Raw genomic sequence first — 21,915 nt, 5'->3', positions numbered from 1 at the left:
TCTGTGCGGAATACGTATCGCGCACTACGTCCATTTCATTTTGTTTAGCGATGAAGCGCACTTCTGGTTGAATGGCTGCGTTAACAAACAAAACTGCCGCATTTGGAGTGAAGCTAATCCTCAAGTGTATGTCGAAACACCGTTACATCCAGAAAAACTGACTGTTTGGTGCGCTTTATGGGCTGGTGGAATCATTGGTCCGTACTTCTTCAAAAACGATGATGACCAGAACGTTACAGTCAATGGTGATCGGTATAGAGCCATGATTACTAACTTCTTCATTCCTGAATTGAACAACCATGATGTCCAGGAGCTGTGGTTCCAACAAGACGGCGTAAGATGTCACACAGCTCGTGCCACAATCGATTTATTGAAAGACACGTTTGGTGACCGCCTAATTTCACGTTTTGGACCTGTGAATTGGCCTCCAAGATCTTGTGATTCAACACCGCTATACTATTTTCTGTGAGGCTATGTAAAGTCATTGGTCTATGCGGATAAGCCACAAACCCTTGACCATTTGGAAGACAACATTCGCCGTGTTATTGCCGATATACGGCCGCAAATGTTGGAAAAAGTCATCGAAAATTGGACGTCCAGATTGGACTACATCCGAGCCAGCCGTGGCGGTCATATGCCAGAATTCATATTTAAAATGTAATGCCACAAGATTATCTTGCGGATAAATAAAATTCATGTCAATCGAATGATCCATCGTTGTTTTATAGCAATTTAAAATTCTATAGCTCTAAAAAAACACCCTTTACATTCAGATACAGTTAGTTGAATTTACCCTTAACAGTATCTGAATGTAAACAAACCTATTTATTTATTTGAATCAACACTGACTTTTTCTTCTATTTCTTTTTTTTTTTTTTGAGAGTAAAAGCTCTCCTCCCCTTGAACCAACCGCCAATGTTTTATATGATCACAAATTATCAATCGCATAAGAATCTGAGACTATGTCATTCTCTAAATCCATAAATGCCAACATCGGCAGGATTCGTGAGAACAAGACTTTATTGCGCAACCAAAGCTGTAACAGGACCCAAATTTCTAAAGCACAACAATAGGGGACTTCTCATCTTTCAGTACAGCGGCAGCGGAAGAGGATTTAACCTTGAACGACATCCAACAATGCGGTCGAACTTGATTTCGTGATATTGGATTACGATCTGTTCGAGGTTGTTGTATAAAAAAAGGTCAAGTATAAGGCCAAAGTGGTTGCCATCCGAACTATGCGACCAGTTGCTATTTCGTTTGTATGATATACAAACCGGAAAAATTAGGGGAACGGACAAAATCTCAACGAAGTTTGTAGTCCATGTTCTCTTGAACACTTTGGCCGATTTTTTCTTTTCGAATTGTAACTAGATACCTCGAAAATTTAATTGTTCAAATGCAGCCTTCAGTTACAATCTTTTTCGTTATATGCAGGGGTGAACAAAAAGGAAAAAAGTGAGCTTTTATTTAGAACATCCTGTGTAGTGAATCGTTGACAGGAATATTTACGAACACTTGAATGTCGCCTCAACTCTTCTGAACATTTCCTATTTCAATTACAACGCTTTGAATGGTTTCGGTACATTGAAGAAATTTATTCATTGTATCAAAACTTGATTTCATTGATACAATGAACTTTCTCATCAATATACATAATGAAATTGCTTTCTTCAACGTATACCCTTAATCATGAATATTATGAATCCCTGTTTATTAATATCACGATTCTAAAATTAATGTTGAGTGTGCGTCGACGGAAGAACCTTGTTCATAAGATGTATAAAGTCGTACTATTTCGGACAACTCCAATGAACAGTACCACATTATTGATGTAAAGTTGTTCCTTTATTCAATGAAAACAATTTTCATTGTATTTATTTTTCGGTTCATAGGTTGAAAAATTATAACTAAATTCATAAATGCAATCAACTTTTTCATGTACAGGGTGGGCAAATTTCGATGTTTTAGCACTACAACTTTTGAACCAGAGGAGATAGACAAAATCTGATACCCATTTCTCGATCTCTTTTTCTGAGAAATTAACAAGGGTAGTATTCATTTTTGGCCACTTTCTTTTGTTTTCGAGTTATAAGCGAAAATTGGAAAAATGGCGATATCGAAAAACATTTATATCTCCGCTAATACTGATGATAGAGCTCTGAAATTAAAACATTATACAGGCACTTTTTCACGTAGAATTCAGTGGCGTATTCGTATTTTCAAAAGGGTTTTTAATTACGAAGCTATGACCCAAAGTTATGTTTTTTCAAATGGGAACACTAGATTTTTGTGCCATTTTCTGAAAGCTTAATTTTTTCAAAAATTTCAAAAATATATAACATCGTATGATTCATATCAAAATAAATAACAGAAAATGGTCAAAAACCTTTTTTTACTGAAGAGTCTCAATATTTCTATGGTTTCAACTGTTGATGAGCCTTTCTATAACAAGAGCAGTGTCCTTCCGTCAATCTGATTATTTCTATGCTTTTCACTTATTTCTACAAAATTCGAATCTATATTTATTTTATACAAATAGTTTCGAAAAGATAAACGAACTTGGAAAAAGTTTTCTAGGTAGCTTGAACACAGTTTCAAATATTCATCTATTGAAATATAGAGAAGAGGTGTCGACTGTGCATTGTGCAATTGTTGTCATTATTAGGTTAAATATTATTTCTTGTTTGTCCCTCCGTAATTAAATTGTTGAGTTCAATCATATATGCATTGTTTCATATGCTGTTTAAGATGGATTGGTACTTGTGCGTATTGATTCTGGAGACCTATGTAAATAATCTCCTGATACATGCATCTCAATACAACTCTTTCGATTGAAAAATTCGATCTTGTGGTTTCTCCGTTATTTCCAAATCAATTTTTAGATAAAAAATTTATAAAACATATCTAGATTCGAATTTTGTAGAAATAAGTGAAAAGCATAGAAATAATCAGATTGACGGAAGGACACTGCTCTTGTTATAGAAAGCTCAATTTTTCTGTGTTCATCAACAGTTGAAACCATAGAAATATTGAGACTCTTGGGTGAAAAGAGGTTTTTGGTCATTTTCTATTATTTATATTGATCCGAATCATACGATGTTATATATTTTTGAAATCAGGAAAAATCAAGCTTTCAGAAAATGACACAAAAATCTAGTGTTCCCATTTGAAAAAACATAACTTTGGGTCATAGCTTCGTAATTAAAAACCCTTTTGGAAATACGAGCACGCCACTGGATTCTACGTAAAAAAGTGCCTGTATAATGTTTTAATTTCAGAGCTCTATCATCAGTATTAGCAGAGATATAAATGTTTTTCGATATCGCCATTTTTCCAATTTTCGCTTATAACTCGAAAACAAAAGAAGGTGACCGAAAATGAATACCACCCTTGTTAGTTTCTCAGAAAAAAGAGATCGAGAAGTGGGTATCAGATTTTGTCTATCTCCTCTGGTTCAAAAGTTGTAGTGCTAAAACATCGAAATTTGCCCACCCTGTACATTACTGCATAAAATATTAGCCTTAATGGTTTCTGATTTTGAAACGAATAACCATGGATTCAATCCGTGCAGTATTTTAGTGACTTTCTTAATTTGAGTTGAGATATTGCCGAAGCTTATCGAATACAGGACAGGTCAGGTGGGACCAGCTCGGCGTTATGTATTATGAGTTGTTAAAACGGACGGAAACAATCACAGGCGATCGTTATCGAACGCAATTGATGCGTTCGAGCTGAACATTGAAAGACAAATGGCCACAATAAAAGAGAGATTTTATAAAGAGATTTTACAGCATGTCAATGCTGGACCCCATGTTGCGAAAGTGGTCGAGACATACTTGGAAACGTTGAAATGGGAAGTCCTACCCCATCTGCCGTATTCTTCAGACGTTGCTCCCTCGGACTATCACTTGTTTCGATCAATGGCACACGGCCTGACTGACCAGCATTTCCGGTCTTTTAAAAAAGGAAAAAATTTGATCGATTCGTGGATCGCTTCAAAAGATGACCAGTTTTTCAACGCGGGATTCGTTAGCTGCCTTAAGGTTGTAGACTACTTTGCGCTGAAACTGCAATTCCGCTAGATGGAGCTACCCGAAAATTTTTGGTAGATTTGTACCTGACACACCCATTCAACTTGAAGAACCGCCTGTTTGGTATTTATTGCCCCTAATAAAATCTCAACTCTCGATGAAGCCCACCAAAGAGTAAATTTGTGTTTCTGTAAACTTTAGAAATTCAGTTCAGTTTAGATACAGTGGCGTATCCTAGGGGGGGATAAGGGGGATATATACCCCCAGGAGGAATATCCATTATATGTAACTACCTTATATATCACAATCTTATTATGAGTAAGCAAAATTCTTTGGAAAACTTCTTCAAAAGAAGGAAAATTTGATTTTTTTTCCTTTATTACATTGTACAATAAATGTATAACCAGTTTTTTATGATAAAGCCTTGAATGGTTAGAACCATCTCAAATATTTATTATTTACAGAAATACTCTTGCTACTGAAATATGTTCTATCGCTCTTCATGTTGAGCTTACTTTTTGTCGATCAGTTTAACAGACTTGCGAATATATTCAATTTTAGTTTGAGTGCATGTAACAACATATTCCATGGTTTTAACATATATGCCGCATTTTTGTAAACAACCATTAAAATTGAGAGATCATAAAGCATAATATGGGCTACAAACTGACATTAAATATTGACCTAGTACTGAAATTGGACGCACAATAATAACCCGGCTACACATTATTCCGAATAAATAGATATGACCTTGACTTATTCTTTAGGATATGTTGCCAAATCGAATATCTGAAGTAAATAACCATCCTTCATCCGATGGGATGTATTGCAGGTTTAGATAGACTCGTCCAGAAATAGATGATAAACAAAAATATAAGTAAATAGATTATCTAAACATTCCATATGAATAATGGAGGAACTGATACTTTGAAAGAAAATTATACGTTCGATGATGTATAATCAATCAAAAATTACACTTTCATGATGCCAGACAATAAAATTTTACCCTTAGTGTTAAAAATAAATACCGAAAATGAAATAAGTGTCAATATTTCATTCGGAAACATGCGATGCAATTATTTATATCACATTAGACGTGATTATCGTAAAGAGTGAATCAATTCTCCTACAATAATTTGAATTATAATAATAATAATCGTTTATTGATCTCATAAGACATAAAATTGTGTGTGAGATCAGTCACAAAAAAAAAAAAGTTAACACAAATAATTATCAAATGTATCGTTTAAAAATTCACCAACAGTATAATAACAGTTTCCAAACAATAAAGCTTTCACACTGGCCTTGAATTCTCTAAGATTCAGAGACGTAATATGGGAAGGTGAATGATTGAACAATTTTATGCCCCAATATGTGGGCGACATTTCAAATTTTGTTGTTCTGTGTTTTGGTATAAACAGCACTCCCCCACTTCTTGTATGGTAATTATGAAAGCTAGATAATTTTGTGATGCTATTCTCTTTTTCCTTAATATACATATAATAAGGTTTTAAAAATAAAAATTCAAGACAGCGTGAGAATACCATTTTGTGAAAAAACTGGTCTACAAGACGTCCTTGGTGTTATATCATATATCATGCGCAAAATCTGCCTTTGAATAATAAAGACCTTACTAACCTCTGAAGAATTTCCCCAAAGTAGGATGTTGTAAGATATATGGCTATATACTAAGCTGTAATAAACATTTATAAACGATGACATGGGAAACAAGTGTCTTACTCTACTTATACCCAAAAAGGAACTTTTCAATTTACCGCAGACCAAATCAATGTGACTGAACCATCTTAAACCTTCATCCAGAGAAATTCCAAGAAATTTTACACAATCTTTAGATGTGGTTACAGAATCTAGATGGTGAAGAACGAGTATCTTACTATATTTACCGAATGAAAAATGAATACATTCAGTCTTTCCGATATTAATTACAAGATTATTTGTACGGCACCATTTTACAAAACAATCAAGTAGAAACTTGCATAATATTTGGAGCTCTTCGAAAGAAGAAGCCCTAACAGCAAACGATGTGTCGTCAGCAAACAAAATAATTAAACACATCTTCGAGAATGATGGTAACTCGTTTTGGGAACAAAAACTGAACAATTCATCTTTCAAACTTGCAAGAAGGTCATTGATAAAAAGAAGGAACAACAGAGGTCCAAGGACGGATCCCTGTGGTACTCCTAATTTTAAAGTGTACTCAGATGATAGAGTATCCCCGACTTTGACATTTGCTGGCATTCTCGCGAGATTTTATTAGAATGAACGCAATTAATAAAGATTTGTTCATTATAAACAGAAGGGTACTGAAAAAAGCTTATTAGGTATAAATAAGGGCTGTGATGTGGTCACACCCGAGAAACTTTATCTGAGGTCAAAGTAACCTTGATTATTTATTGTTGTGATATTCACATGGAGTAAGCAGTTTGCTTAAAAAAAATCCTAGAACTTACCCCTCTAGAATCTCTAAATAGTATGGCCGCGTGATGAGGATCGACGAAAGCATCTGAGGCTCTATGTGGAAGAGTTCCCAAAGATTGACGTCTCCGCTCGGGGTCTAATGATTTCTGCCTAATATGAGCACCTGTGAAAAATAAAACAAACATTGAATAAAAATTGCCATTATATTGACTCAAATTTGCATGAAAACATTCAGAAATTTGTTGAATCAATATTTATCCATCAAACATAAATTTGAGTGGTCTATGAGATATTGATTCATACTTTAGAAAAGAATCTTCCGAATTTTAACAGCTTATAAAGCGTTTTCCAATATGAGGTATCATTTTTGAGTAGCCCGCTTCTGGCAGCTGTCACCTTTGAAACCGTCATATTCAAACATTTGACAAGTTAATACGCTCTATCATTGTGACGTCACACACCGCCATTTTTTATTCTCCTGTCAGTGTTCGGAATCCAAACAAATAAATTGTCATTCAAATTAGTACGGTGTCGTTGAAGAAATTGGCTTATTTTCATAAATAAGAGTACTTGAAGAACGATTTCAGTATTAATTGATAGACAGAAGGAACGAGGTTAATACCTGTAAGTTTGAATTATGTATCATTCCCCAGATTTTGTAAAAAGCCGTATTTATTAGTTGAACTTCAAGTTCGAACTTACTGGCATTAATCTCGTTCCTTCTGTCTATCAATTAATAGTAAAATCGTTCCTTAAATAATCTTATTTACCGAAATAAGCCAATTTCTTCAACGACAACGTACTAATTCGAATGACAATTTGTTTGTTTGGATTCCGAACACTGACAGGAGAACTAAAATGGCGGTGTGTGACGTCATCACTAATAGAGCGTAAACTATGCCATCACTAAAAATAGAAGCTTTTGGAGAATTATCAGATTCTTTACTAATCAAAACTTCAAGGGGTTGAAATTTTTTTCTTCCTGATAATAAACCAATTAATAAATTCGACAAATATTTAAAACGAAATTTATTTCAATTGGGATTGCTGATTTTCTCATCGAAACCTCATTTGAATATCATAGTTGTTTACCAATATGGAGGAGATTAATGTATTCACTTCAAACTCTATGAAATTATCGGTGGAAGACATAAATATTCAGGTGATTCATAAATTAAGGTTTAATACCTTGAGAAGTTCAAATATTTTCGATGCGTTAAAAGGTCGCAAAATGATTTGCAAATGAATGGAAACTTTCACAGACATGTATGAACACGTGCCGATGAAGGAAGAATATTTACGTTATCAATTGGATTTCTGTTATCCGTAAATATGTAAGTAATTCCTATTCTAATGACTTCGTAATAGAGTGATCAATGAGATTTTATGAGTTTTTACAAGCGCCGTTATTATATATTGTCGTTAGAATTTTACTTTGTTTTTCAGACTTTACACGCAATTTTGAATGGGCAATCCAGTTATTGATTTCTATGTTTTTGAATTTGATATAAATTGGGTCCTTCCCTTTCACAATATAATATATCTTTATGATATATTCGGTTTTTTTCTTGAAATACAATTTCAACAATGAGAAAATATTGATAACAAACCAGAAGAAAATTCAAAATATTCAAAACTGAGTAAACGGTTAACAAATTGAATAACTAAATTAGCATAAAGACAGACGTTTATTCTGGAATTTTTGCATTTTTCAATACAATTTTTCCTCATCAGTGGCTTATAACGGGTGTTTTTTTTTTCGAGGTATATAACTTTAAGTTGGCATTACTGTTCAAGATGGCGACCTATTTAACAGCTGTCAAGTGATTTATTCTCAGTTTGGTTTGGCAATTCATCATGAATAGACTCACGCCTGAACAACGCTTGCAAATAGTGCAATTTTATTTCGAAAATAATGGTTCTGTGCGGAATACGTATCGCGCACTACGTCCATTAGCGGTGAAGCGCACTTCTGGTTGAATGGCTACGTCAACAAACAAAATTGCCGCATTTGGAGTGAAGCTAATCCACAAGTGTATGTCGATACACCGTTACATCCAGAAAAACTGACTGTTTGGTGCGCTTTATGGGTTGGTGGAATCATTGGTCCGTACTTCTTCAAAAACGATGATGGCCAGAACGTTACAGTCAATGGAGATCGGTATAGAGCCATGATTACTAACTTTTTCATTCCTGAATTGAACAACCATGATGTCCAGGAGCTGTGGTTCCAACAAGACGGCGCAGCATGTCACACAGCTCGTGCCACAATCGATTTATTGAAAGACACGTTTGGTGACCGCCTAATTTCACGTTTTGGACCTGTGAATTGGCCACCAAGATCTTGTGATTTAACACCACTAGACTACTTTCTGTGGGGCTATGTAAAGTCATTAATCTATGCGGTTAAGTCACAAACCCTTGACCATTTGGAAGACAACATTCGCCGTGTTATTGCCGATATACGGCCACAAACGTTGGAAAAAGTAATCGAACATTGGACGTCCAGATTGGACTACATCCGAGTCAACCGTGGCGGTCATTTGCCAGAAATCATATTTAAAATGTAATGCCACAAGATTATCTTGCGGATAAATAAAATTCATGTCAATCGTATAATTCATCGTTGTTTTATTGCAATTTAAAGTTCTATAGCTCTAAAAAAAACACCCTTTAGTTCAATAACTTACTGAATTTACCAACTTCAAACTTAATATCTACTTCACAAAAATTGCCATTGGGAAATCTCAAACTTATTATTGAAAGTAAGTAGTTGAGTAAGTGTTTTTTTAGTAAGAATTCACAGAGAAACAATAACGACAGCAATTCTAGAACTTTCATAATATTTGAATTTGCCTTAGCGATCACAATTTTTATAGAATGTCATTTCAAAAATTACATTAAAATTATCATGTTTCTACTTTCTTGATCTAGTGTGGCCGATTGAATCTTATCTAACGATTGTATCAAGAACATATCGATTTCTAAATTTGCCACAGTGTCAGAAAGTTTATTATTATCACAGAATGTTTGAAATTTTTTTTATTGTTAGTTAAATTTATGGAACCCTTTCAAACCATTTGTAGTAATTCATAAGAAAATGCATATTTTGAGAATACAAAAGACATGGATGCTTCTAATATTTTCACATGGAAGTCAATTGTTCATGGATTTGTTAGATATAAATTTCAAGTATTCACATTTCGAAAAACGATTATTATTTTTAGTGAATTTAAATATGTAAATGCTATGTTACAATTTTGTTTTGTGAAAAAAGCTGGTGCAGTTCTATATCATTCAAAATATTGATACTAACCACCCAAATCGTATACACTATGCCTGGGAAATTTTTGAACGAATGAACCAGACATTCCTCAATCGAATCCAACAGTCACATAGAGAAAATACCGTGTTATATCACGAGGACCTTCGATAATTGACTGCACCACAAATTAACGCAACTGATACGTTCACCACAAGCGATAAAACCGGAAATAAAAAAAAAGATAGTAATTTTTAAGCCATGTTTACACGACCAATTTACGCGATTTTCGCTCTCTGTGAGCGTGAAATTGAACGTCGAAATCAGGATGATACTGATTTGGTCATTTTGGTTTCCTCTTGATTATTATCCGATAGAAGATAGAACCGAGCATCACCTGATATAAAGCCTGGCTGAGAGCTTATCAATAATTTAATATAATGATAGTGCGATACTTTTTGTGACGAAATCTCTTTAGGAATCGATTACTCAAGAACAAATGAGATAACTAAATTGCAAAGGTACTTGGAAAATGAGAAAGGATAATAAAGAGCTGCCTTATTACATTTCGCTATAAACTATTGAGAATCTCATTCATAACTGTAATGAAATCGTTTCTCAAGGAATAATGGTAAGTTGGTGACAACTTAATGTGATAGATTACGCAATCTCTTTCATGCACAACAAAATGGCGAATGCGCCAGGTACCAGATAAACGGATTATCGGAGCAAATGAATGTTGTAAAGCTGCTAATAATGATTAAGATTTAGACACATGAACTTCTCAATTCGTCAGGAAAATGGTCTAAATTGATTCTTAAAATATACAGTTGGTTCAACGCGATGGCCTATTAGACGTTTATGGAGAACTAATCAAAATTTTGTGCTGAAAATTTGCATGTTGGGGTTTGAGACAATAATCTTTCTCCCTAAAATATTTTCAGATCTCTACAACTCCTGGTTATACCGGAAATAGACTACTAATTCCTGATTTCAAATAGCATACCCAGTTTATTATTGCATCATTAGATAGCTTGTTTGATGAAGATTTCAGCAATATGCCATACTTTAGGTAAAAACTCAACAGTTTACTCGATTTTGACACAAAATGATCTGAATCTCTGCAAGTACTCATCTAATTGCAATGAATCTTTGCACTGAGGATCACAGTCTTTGAACGGAGAGTTGTGCCAAATTTCATTTCTGTGGTTGCATCACAACCATAGAAAAAATTACTCGATTTTGACACAAAATGATCTGAATCTCCGCAAGTACTCTTCCGATTGTGATGAAACTTTGCACTGAGTACCACAGCTTTTGAACGGAGAGTTGTTCTGAATTTCTTTTCTGTGGTTGCATTACAACCATAAAATTTTTTTGATTTTTTCGGTCAATAGTACGTATAAAAAAGGGGGTGACTCAAGCAAACTCTTTACCTAATATGAATAAGAGTTTCCAAAGAATAACTTTAAATGAGAAAAAAAAACACAATTTCTAACTGTGTGGAGTACCTAGTCAGTGACATCCAGTGTCAGAAAGAAACTAAAATTCGATGTTTCGATAACTAAGATTAACATTTAACAAGAAATGTAATTAATTGTTCGTTGGGATTGTTGAGAAATCCTAAAACCAACAAAATTTTCAATTACAAATAATTGATTACAATTGAAATTTAATTATCGAGACAACGAATTTTAGTTTTTTTCTGTTTTCCGAACGTCACAGACTGTTATCGCCTAATCGAAATTCACCCCATTTTACTTTTTCTGAACTTTTTGAATTTTTTTTTTATTTTCATTTTTTAATTAGACTTGAGTACGAGAACAAACCCAGTCTCACAATTTGTTTTAAGGTTATCCAATTCCCGTATTACGGTCATTTCTGTTTCCGATCGAATGGACTGAGTAAAAGTTAAATTGAATTGAACAACTCAATTGGATTAAACTAGGAAAAAACCCGGTGTTCGAATATACCACTTCCCTGGATCTAACAGCTTTTAAATAAAGTGCTCAAGGCTGTTTCAGCCAAACCTATGCAAATTGTGCGTTGAAATACCTGCAGCTAAAAAAAGTAGAAATGGCCATTATGCAAAGTTTAATAGAGAAAACTTCGCCCATGGTAATTTTAACTTAAGATAATGTAAATGTAGCTTTAACTTCGAAATTATGGAATTTAAGTATAGGGAACATTACATGAAAAATATTCAGGCTTTCAAAAGGCAAAAAATATACAGGGAGAAAGGCAATATCTGACAACAATGTAAACACCACCATAATATCGGCTATATCACAACATCTTTGCACAAAATCTCGGGTTTAGGTCATAAATTATAAAAAAAAAAATTCGAATACATACACGGTGCGTCACGTAAATGTGAGGTCTGACTTTTAAGAACGGAATCAATAATAATATTTAATAAGAATAATCGAAGGACGAGGAAGTATAGTGCCACTTCTTTTGTCAGAGTACCTAGAGCTGTTTCAGTGTAAAACTGTTTTTAACTCATTTATTTGGGGAAATGTTATCGAAATTCGATGATAATACACACGTTGGATTCCTTATAATCGAAACCAATCTCTAGATATTAAATTTTAAAGTTTCATAGGTTCAAAACAACTGATTAGATCTGAATCGAAAAATTACTCAGATTACTGAGAAAACTTACTCCAGATCTGATTATCTTTTCTGCCATTGATTGATTAATTCTATTTCACTAGAAAACTGTTTGAATTCACGAGAAGCCAATGACATTATCTTAACTGATATTAAATCAAGTTAGATCCTCATCTATTCATTAGAATGAAACAATCCCACTTGGAACGCAAAAAAATAAAAATGAAATGAAAGAAACTGGATTACATTGAGAACAAATTCGAACAAAAACAAACGTATGAATATATGTGAAATCAGAAAGTTTTTAATTACAAAATTAAATTTGAAAATGTAATATAATAGAATGTTTATTATTTGAAAATGTATACACCTACAATAAACAATAAGAAATAACTTTATTGAATCCATCAATTAGAGTAGAATACTATACGATGTGAAGCATAGACGGACAATGGAATGACCATGAAATATTTAAACAAGAAAAGGAAGTACACAATGAGTAATACTCCCGTTCAGCTGGTGTTTCCTTAGTATTTTCATAAGCCAACTCAGTCCAAACCGTCTAGTGTTTTTGATTTTCACAATAATATGAATTCGAATATCTGTACCTACGCGCTACTTTAATCTGAAAAAGCTGAACCTCTTTTATGACCATTTACGACACAAATTGAATAAATACTCATATCAATTTTCATCAACACAAAAAATTCCAAAAATGATCACAATGCTTCTTCTACTAAAACACAAGTTTCGAAGTTTACCAGATTAGTATGAACTCAAGTTACTATATTAGTAGCGACAACGTGAATTGGCTCTGTGGTGACGAAAAATCGACAGCGCATAGCTGGAAGCTACCTTCAAGTTCGAACATCTTTATATCACCTTAAATATTTTCCGAAAAACGAGATGTTTACACGTATTATCTTAATGTAATTCGTAAGTGAAAGAAACACCTTTTCACTCTTTTATTATGTCCCTTTTCCTACGTTGAACAACGATACTAATACAGGACCTGGATATGATTCATTCAGTAGGTATTATTTTAAAAAATTTGAACCAAATGAAGCAAAAGTATAATAGAACGATTATTAGTCATTCTGAAATTGTTGAAATATAATTTCACCAACATATTTTTTATATTAAATGAAAACTGGTACTTCAATGTGTAATATATTTATGTAAGAACCGAGCATTTTCGACCTAAGGGCAGAATAGTACCTATATTCTAAAACAAGTTCCAGAAAGGGCTCCTATTCCAAAACGAATACGAAATTCGAAAACGAGCGACGAAGGAGCGAGTTTTCGAACGCAAGAGTGTTGGAATTGCCTTCTGCAACGAGTATTAGACGATATTTTCTCTATTTCATTCAAGCTTTGTGAAATATTGTCTAAATTCAATGAAAAATTCAAATTATACATCCTAGTGACTTTTGTATTGTACCTTGGCAGTTGGTGACTGTTACGAAAATTGACAGATTACTGAATTTGAATCGTACGTTTTGAATTTTCAAATAATTTAAAATTACGTATTAAATTCATGAATTATGTGTGACGAAATCGATTTAACACCACCTGAATCAAGAGAAATTGCGAATAATGCTGCAAATCATTTCACTATATCCAAATAATACATTATGTTGACAATTATTGACGTTTGTTGAAATTTGATAGGATTGGAAGGCAGTAGAGACAACCCCAAAACGAAAAATATAACTTGATAACGATGCTGTAATGAGTTCATTACAGCACTGTTTTTAGAACTATAATGATCTCATTACGATACTGAAATAGAGAAATATACTTAATCAACTAACATAAAAGGAGTACACGCAATTTTTACATGCCCCCAACAGGGTTCGATTCAGTTGTCTGATTGTGATATATTTTCAAATCTACCATTTTACTATATCGTTATGAATATATATTTTATTATTTGTTTCAGTGATTCTCAATTAAATTATGCAAATTTGAATATTTGGAATCCGATATTTTTCCTAATTGTCGAATTAATAATAAGCAGAATATTTATTTCTGTATCTACCTGCTGAAATCCAAGGTTTGGCAACTTTTGCTCTCCTAGTGTTATCGGTTGTTTCACATCGTTTGGCGTGCTTGAAGTTTGTTTTTTGAATTTCTGATATATTAAGGTTTTTATTTCAATATATTTTGAGTTAATCTGAAACGTTGATTTATTATGGGCCATAAGAAGTGCGTTCTTTGTGGAGAAACTCGCAAATTGAGTGAAATATCGTATCGGTGATATGTTTTCATTTCCACGCGCTCCATATGCTAAATTTAATAGTTAATTTTGGGAAAAAATTTGCTTAATGAAAATGACATATGCTCCCTCTATCTATGTTTATTACTCTGGGATAGACACAAAGCAAACCAATGTTACGCACGAAAATTTGGAACACTGGTTTTCTTATACAGGGTGTTTCATTGGGAAACGGAAATACTTCACAGGTGCATAGGTGGCACCAAGGCGGTTCTGGAGATACCCCATTTATTGGGTCTTACTGTCTTCGTAGCCGAGATACAGTGTTTTATGAATTTTGCCCGTTTCTTTCTGAGATCATATCAAACGAACCACCTGGTATATTTTCTTCATATTTGGGAAATATGTTCCTAATTGAGAGCCCGAACGTATCATGCAATAACTGCCTTGAAAATCCAGGTCCAGGTTAACAAAAATTATGAATCGTTTGAATCCTCGTAACAACACCCTGTACATCGGAATTTTGAAAATCTGTTTTAATAAACACTAAAAACTAAACTAAGACCTGTACTTCAAATTTTCGCGCAGACAGTTTTACTGCACAAATTTTCAACGTGAAAGTGAAGTTTTTAAGAACTTGGTTACCTGAAAGTGGTTTGAAGTGACTTTTAACATTGAATGTTCAAAAATATTGAATCCATAATTCTTTCAAGATTACCACGTCTCAGTTTAGTTTTTAGTGGTGTTTCCGAATATTAAAACAGATTTTCAAAATTCCGATGTACAGGATGTTGTTACGAGGATTCAAACGATTCATAATTTTTTGTTAACCCGGACCTGGATTTTCAAGGCGGTTATTGCATGATACGTTTGGGCCCTCAATTAGGAACATATTTGCCAAATATGAAGAAAATATACCGGGTGGCTCGTTTGATATGGCCTCAGAAAGAAACGGGCAAAATTCATAAAACACCCTGTATCTCGGCTACGAAGACAGTAAGACCCAATAAATGGGGTATCTCCAGAACCGCCTTGGTGCATTCTATGCACCTGTGAAGTATTTCCGTTTCCCAATGAAACACCCAGTATACTACATATAAATACTAGCACAATTTGACGCTGGTTGACGGTTACCAAACAGGAGGATCCAGATTTTCTTCGATTCGCCGAAGTCATTCAGGAGTTGAATACGAGTAGGGAATTCGCCACATTCCTCCCTATTTCGAAAGGTTTCCTGTTGGGACGTTGTAGTAACACAGCTACTTCTGCTTTTTCTATCTCCTCATCAGAAGAGCAACTGTACATTTTGATTATTATGTACTGATAATAATCTGAATAATCTATATAATTATTATTGCTTACAGAAGTGAATTGACGCGTCGAGTGGGGCTATACATGTATGCAATCGATGCGTCGATCGGGTCTAGACAGCGTTGTGTTGCTTCGACTGTAGTATGTTTCTGCTTTTATGGTTAAATATATTACTCACTTAACTGCAAGATGCTTATATTTATCAATATTTAGTGTGGTCAACCATCCTTGTGAAACCAAAAAACTACAGTCGACGCGACGGAACACTGGCTAGACTCGATCGACGCGTCGATTGGCCTTTTGTGCATACTTGTAAAGTCTCACTCGACGCGTTAGAAGAAGCAATAAGCAGCAGTAGCTATGTTACTACAATGTTCGCGCAGGAAACTTTTAGAAATAGGAAAAAATGCGGTAAATTTTCTACTCTTGTCGAATCATTACGGAAAACAGAGAATGCCGATAGATTTTTCATTTCTTTCATGTGCATGGTTCCTTCATATCGGTAGCCGACGGTCACCATCAACCAGCGTCAAATTGTGCTAGTATGTTCGCTTATAGAGAAACCACTGCTCCAGATTTTTGTGCGTAACGTCGATCTGCTCTGCGTCGACTAAGTATGTTTCTGTCTTAACCGAGACGTAATAACCCTATCCTTCAATACCTTCTTTCAAGATGGTCTCGTAAATCCGATACGTGCTCTCGCAATCGTTCAAGGGACGCATATACGGCCTTTTCAGTTCACCGTCCAGAGACTTGCTCCTACTCCTGAAATCATCCACATTCTTCCTCGGCACGTTCTGATCCTCGCTGACGCTACAGCTGTTCCTCCTGTAACCTTCGCTCGACCTCCAGTTGTGCACCTTCTTGCCGAAGTGCCTTATCAGCTCCTGGATGGAATGATGGTGGTGGTTGTGGTTCTTGAAGAAGCTCTTGGGGGAGGAGGAGTACTCCACGCGAGGCGAGGAACTGCCCAACGAAGAACTGTCGGAACTGTCTCGACGTCCGTTCTCACACTCTGTTTGGAACTGCTGCTGCTGCTGTTGGTTGTGGTTATGGAAGCCATATTGGAGGTTGTTCGAAGGCATGGTCTGACCTGCAGGACGGTAGCCGTTGGTGGTTTGGTGGGGGGCATAGTAGTCGCGGCAAGGAGAGTGGGAGTAATTGAATAGGTTGCTGGAACTGTTCATGGTCGCCCGATTATGTAACATTTACATATTCACTGAACTCTCGCGAACTGTTTACATTACACAAATCGATTTTGAAGTTTTTATCACAGGAACTACAAGTAGAAGTTGAAACCGTTTCAATGAGATCTGGATCTTGGGTATCTGTGGATAAATGCAATAATTGTCGTTATGACAAAGTGTCAGTTTGTATTCCATACCGAGAGCATTCACTGTTAATGTATCCAATCTCAAAGATTGTTACTTAGTTCTGCGAAAATTATGATAACTTTTATAGCATTATAGAAAAAGTGGGATCCTCAGGCCATTTTGTCAACTATAAAGCGATTTAATAAGTGATTTCTATCGATTAATAGTTATTTATAATACAAGTGCAGAAGGCATTGATATTCTTCCACGAGGTCAAAATTCAAAAACGAGCCACGAAGTGGCGAGTTTTGGAATGAACGAGTGGTAGAATGAGCCTTCTGTACGAGTATTATACATTATTTTCTCTAATTCATTGCATTTTCATTGAAATTAATGAAATATTTCCATAAATATAATCTAGTGATTTTTGCATTGAAAAATGTTGGTTGGCAGAACTGATTTCTTTAAGGCAAATTGATGAATTGACAGTTAGAGCCGTGGCGGAAAGATCGGAGTCCAACATAGAATAGTTATTTATAATACAAGTGCAGAAGGCATTGATATTCTTCCACGAGTTCAAAATTCAAAAACGAGCCACGAAGTGGCGAGTTTTGGAATGAACGAGTGGTAGAATGAGCCTTCTGTACGAGTATTATACATTATTTTCTCTAATTCATTGCATTTTCATTGAAATTAATGAAATATTTCCATAAATATGATTTAGTGATTTTTGCATTGAAAAATGTTGGTTGGCAGAACTGATTTCTTTAAGGCAATTTGATGAATTGACAGATAAAGCCGTAGCGGAATGTTCGGAGTGCCAACATAGAATAATAAAATATAACCATGAAAACTGTGCGTTTCTGATATATTCTCGCACGATTTTCTTCTACAAGATGTGGAAGAATGAACGGAATAACCACAGAATTAGAGAAAGTTATATTTTTGTCACGACGAAAATCCCAGTTATAAAGAGGTTGAGTTTTCTCACGGCAGATTCATTTTAATCCTGTGCAAATATCGTTGAGTTTATAGCTTAACTGCCATACGAATGTTCACACGGGCTATCTAAATATTTTATCGGAAAAACTATCGATCCAAGGCATGGAATGTTATTAAGGAAAAGCTGTTTTTCCAAAGAAAATTTTTTTTTGCAAATTTGACTGATTTTCAACAAAGAAGGCCTAGAGACTTCTTCTCACCAATTGTTTCTCCATTCGAACTTCCGTTTTTCAAGAAAACAGAAGTCTTCTTGCAAAATATATTTTATAATATGTATTTTCCCATATTTTCTGCTCAATCGATTCTGAATCCGAATATGTAAAATAGTGGTAGTTTTATATTTATTACAAGCAATCAAATTCAAAATCAACCTGAGGGTATTCAAATTTAATATTGGGAAAATATATCCATGTGTCCGTGGTTTAATAAATTTGAATGAAAAATAAGTTTTCATTCACAATTATAATGAAAGCTAAAATATGAAGCTTCTTTAATAATCTCTCTTACCTTCTTCTATAACTACGATAGTGATTTCTATTATCATCGAGAATGAAAACTTAAAAATTTGACAATCAAATATTTATAGAACCCTAGACAACATGGATATATTTTCCTAATATGGAATCTGAATTTCCTCAGGTTGATTTTGAATGAAATAGCTTGAAATAAAAATAAAACTCCCACTATATTCACTTATTCGGATTCAGAATCGATTGAGCATTCAGAAAATATGAAAAAATATTATAAAGTATATTTTGCAGAAAAAAAAATTCCATTTTCTTGAAAACCGGAAGTTCAAGTGAAGAAACAATTGGTCAGAAATCATCTATAGAAAATTATTTTGGAAACCTGTTGAATTTGCAAAAATTTTTTTTCGGAAAATCGGTTTTTCCTCAATAACATTCCATGCCTTGATGCAATAGTTTTTCTAATAACATATTTGGATAGACCGTGAAAAAGACTATCATATTGACTTACTTTTCAATATTGCTCGAACGATAAGCAACAAAATCCAGTGACCCGCTTACGCGAAACTCCCTGTACACCCTTCAAATACGTCTAGAGTGCACAAAACTCAGTATATCAAATGTCAGCAACATGTTTAATATTTCCTAAAACAAATATAGGTATTCAAAATAATGATTACGATCATTCGACGTATTTTTAAGAACATCTGTTCGATTAAAATGAAACCACATGTTGCATATGCTAGTGAAATTAACAGAAAAAATATTTTTATCTTATCCTATCGTTATGTGTGTCGAATCTCTAGACAAACAAGCAGATTGTCACGTATCTTAAGAGGAATTACATCAGGGAAATCAGGCTGAACATCATTAAAAGAATCAAGGTTTCTGCTATTTAAGGCAAGTTCTGTATATGTTGGATTGAGATAAATACCAGGAAAAAAACTGCTACTAAAAATGCATCAATTATATCTCATTGGGTATGATTTCAAAAATTGTAGTACAATGTAGGAATAGACTTATTTTTTCCTAAAAAATGTTCAAATTTAAACAAAGTAATTATTCGAAATCTCTGCAATATTTATCTCTGAGACCATGAAAAATTCTTGGATTCTTCAATATGTACCTATCATCAAGTGTATTAGGGAGGAACATACATTATCAGAGATGACAGATTTGAATTAACTACATAGTATGTGAATGTAATCGTTTTAAAACCATTCAAGTTTTGAAAGATATGTGAAAAAAGATTTTTCTTAGGGATTTTTGGGAGAAGGTCAATGCAATTTCTTCTAGGGTACTATTCTAGAGCATTTCGTCACTCCAAGAGATCTTTTATGATTACTGGAAATAGAATTAGATTTTTTTGAAAAATTTTCAGATTTAATGATCATCAGAAATGGCATTTAGATAACTGGGATTGCAAAATTATCCTATTTTCACTGAGTATGGATAATATTAGTGAAAACTCCAATAACCCCTATATAACAATATTATTTTGTTGTTCATAAAGTTTCTTAATTCACATTCCAAGGTGAACCATAAAATATTTTCATTTCAACTCGGTAAAAACAAACATAAATCAAATTCGTAATAACGCAATAATGCATTCGAATTTACAAAGTCTTATTGAGGTATCTACCATTTAATGGTGATATTAAAATTGTAATAATTCCAAAGAAAACGACTTCCTTCTATTCCATAACAATGAAACAAGAAAAAAAAACACAGGATGTTCCACAATGTCTCAAAGCTGACAAGTTGACGGGATGTTTATTGAACAGAAACATTTCTGGAATTGATGTTATCACGAATTTAAATAATAGTTTATTGGAAATACTGATATAAATAGAATGCTTCTACATCGAGAAAACTAGAACTCAGAATAACGAAGTTCTGGCATCTATGCAATAATGCAATTATAACTAGAATAATCGTAAACAAAAGCTTCGGAATAATGACATGAAGCACTTACTATCAATCTAATATTACGCAGCAAGGTAGAATTAACAGAAGAGAACTTTGATGTGAAAATCATATAATAATTTATCAGATTTCCTATTGTTGATGTCGTATATCATCAACTATGGAAAATATAATATTTCTTGTTTCGTATAAAACTATGGAATAAGAGGTTTGAAAAAAGATTTCTTAGTTTCGCGATCCGATAAGAATGTTCAAGAATTCCTAACTCTAAAACTATACTGGCATTATCAACAGAAATTGACAACATATAATACAATATTTTTTACCGCAAGATTCTTGCTTAATTAGTTTCGGAGTTATGAATTTTTCAATATTCCCCTCTGAAAATTGGCGTTGTAGAACAACATTATAACCTCATTTTCCATCACTCTCTCATGGTCTAGAAGTTTAACTAAAAAGGCAACGTTGGCTATGTAAACTTTTTTTGTACATAATTTTTCTAAATGAATATTTTTGTCTTGTGTCGTGCCATTAGGTGATATAGCTGCTATAGGTACTCTTCATTGAAAATTTTTGGATTTTTTTCATATATAGAAGGAAATCAAAACTATTGGGTAACATTCGAAGTGTCTGAAAACCCATCAGGTGGCAGTCTATGGACTATTACCTTTGGGGAAGATTAAAAAATATAATCTTCCCCATAGACTGGTGAATCATCCTGTACATTTCGAAAATGAATATTTTCCAAAAACACCCTGTGACTATATAAGGGTGACATTAGGCCAATTGAAAAGTCCTCGGTCTGATGCACAGATGGCGGTGCTAGTATTAAATCCATGATTTTAGTTAGTAGCAACCTTCAACGATACGTGTCAAAATTTGACAGCAGTCCGACCATTAGTTTGTGAGATATCGCGTTGTGAGTGTAGCTATTTTTGTAATTTGAAAAAAGATGGAAAAAAAAATTTCATGTGCGGATAAAATATCGCTTTTTGAAAGGAAAAAATACAGTTGAAGCAAAATCTTGGCTTGATCAAGAGTTTCCGGGGTCTGCACGAGGAAAATCAACCATCATTGATTGGTATGCAAAGTTTATACGTGATGAAATGAGCACCGAAGACGGCGAACGCAGTGGACGCCCAAAAAAAGGTTGTCACCGACGAAAAAATCTTAAAAGTTCACAAAATAATTGAATTGAATGACCGTAAAGTGAAGTTGATAGAGATAGCAGACATTGTGAAGATATCATCTGAACGTGTACATCATATCATTCATGAATATTTTTACATGAGAAAGCTTTGTGCAAAATGGGTGCCACGCGAGCTCACAA

The 21,915-nt window shown here is 34.0% G+C and overlaps 1 protein-coding gene across 2 annotated transcripts in view; it reads right to left on the bottom strand.

The window, feature by feature from the left end:
- The window catches only part of LOC123678808 (5'-AMP-activated protein kinase subunit gamma-2), a 140,919-nt gene that overhangs the window by 49,496 nt on the left and 69,508 nt on the right, over window positions 1-21,915 (bottom strand). For both annotated transcript variants that reach the window (XM_045616038.1, XM_045616039.1), the window contains exon 6: window positions 6,506-6,636. In XM_045616038.1, coding sequence (XP_045471994.1) covers window positions 6,506-6,636 — 131 coding nt within the window. The remainder of the gene's footprint in view (window positions 1-6,505; window positions 6,637-21,915) is intronic.

Source organism: Harmonia axyridis, chromosome 4 (assembly GCF_914767665.1).
Source record: "Harmonia axyridis chromosome 4, icHarAxyr1.1, whole genome shotgun sequence".
In the NCBI taxonomy this organism is placed as follows: Eukaryota; Metazoa; Arthropoda; class Insecta; order Coleoptera; family Coccinellidae; genus Harmonia; species Harmonia axyridis.
Note: the sequence above shows the minus strand (reverse complement) of the source record. Positions and strands in the feature narration are given on the sequence as shown.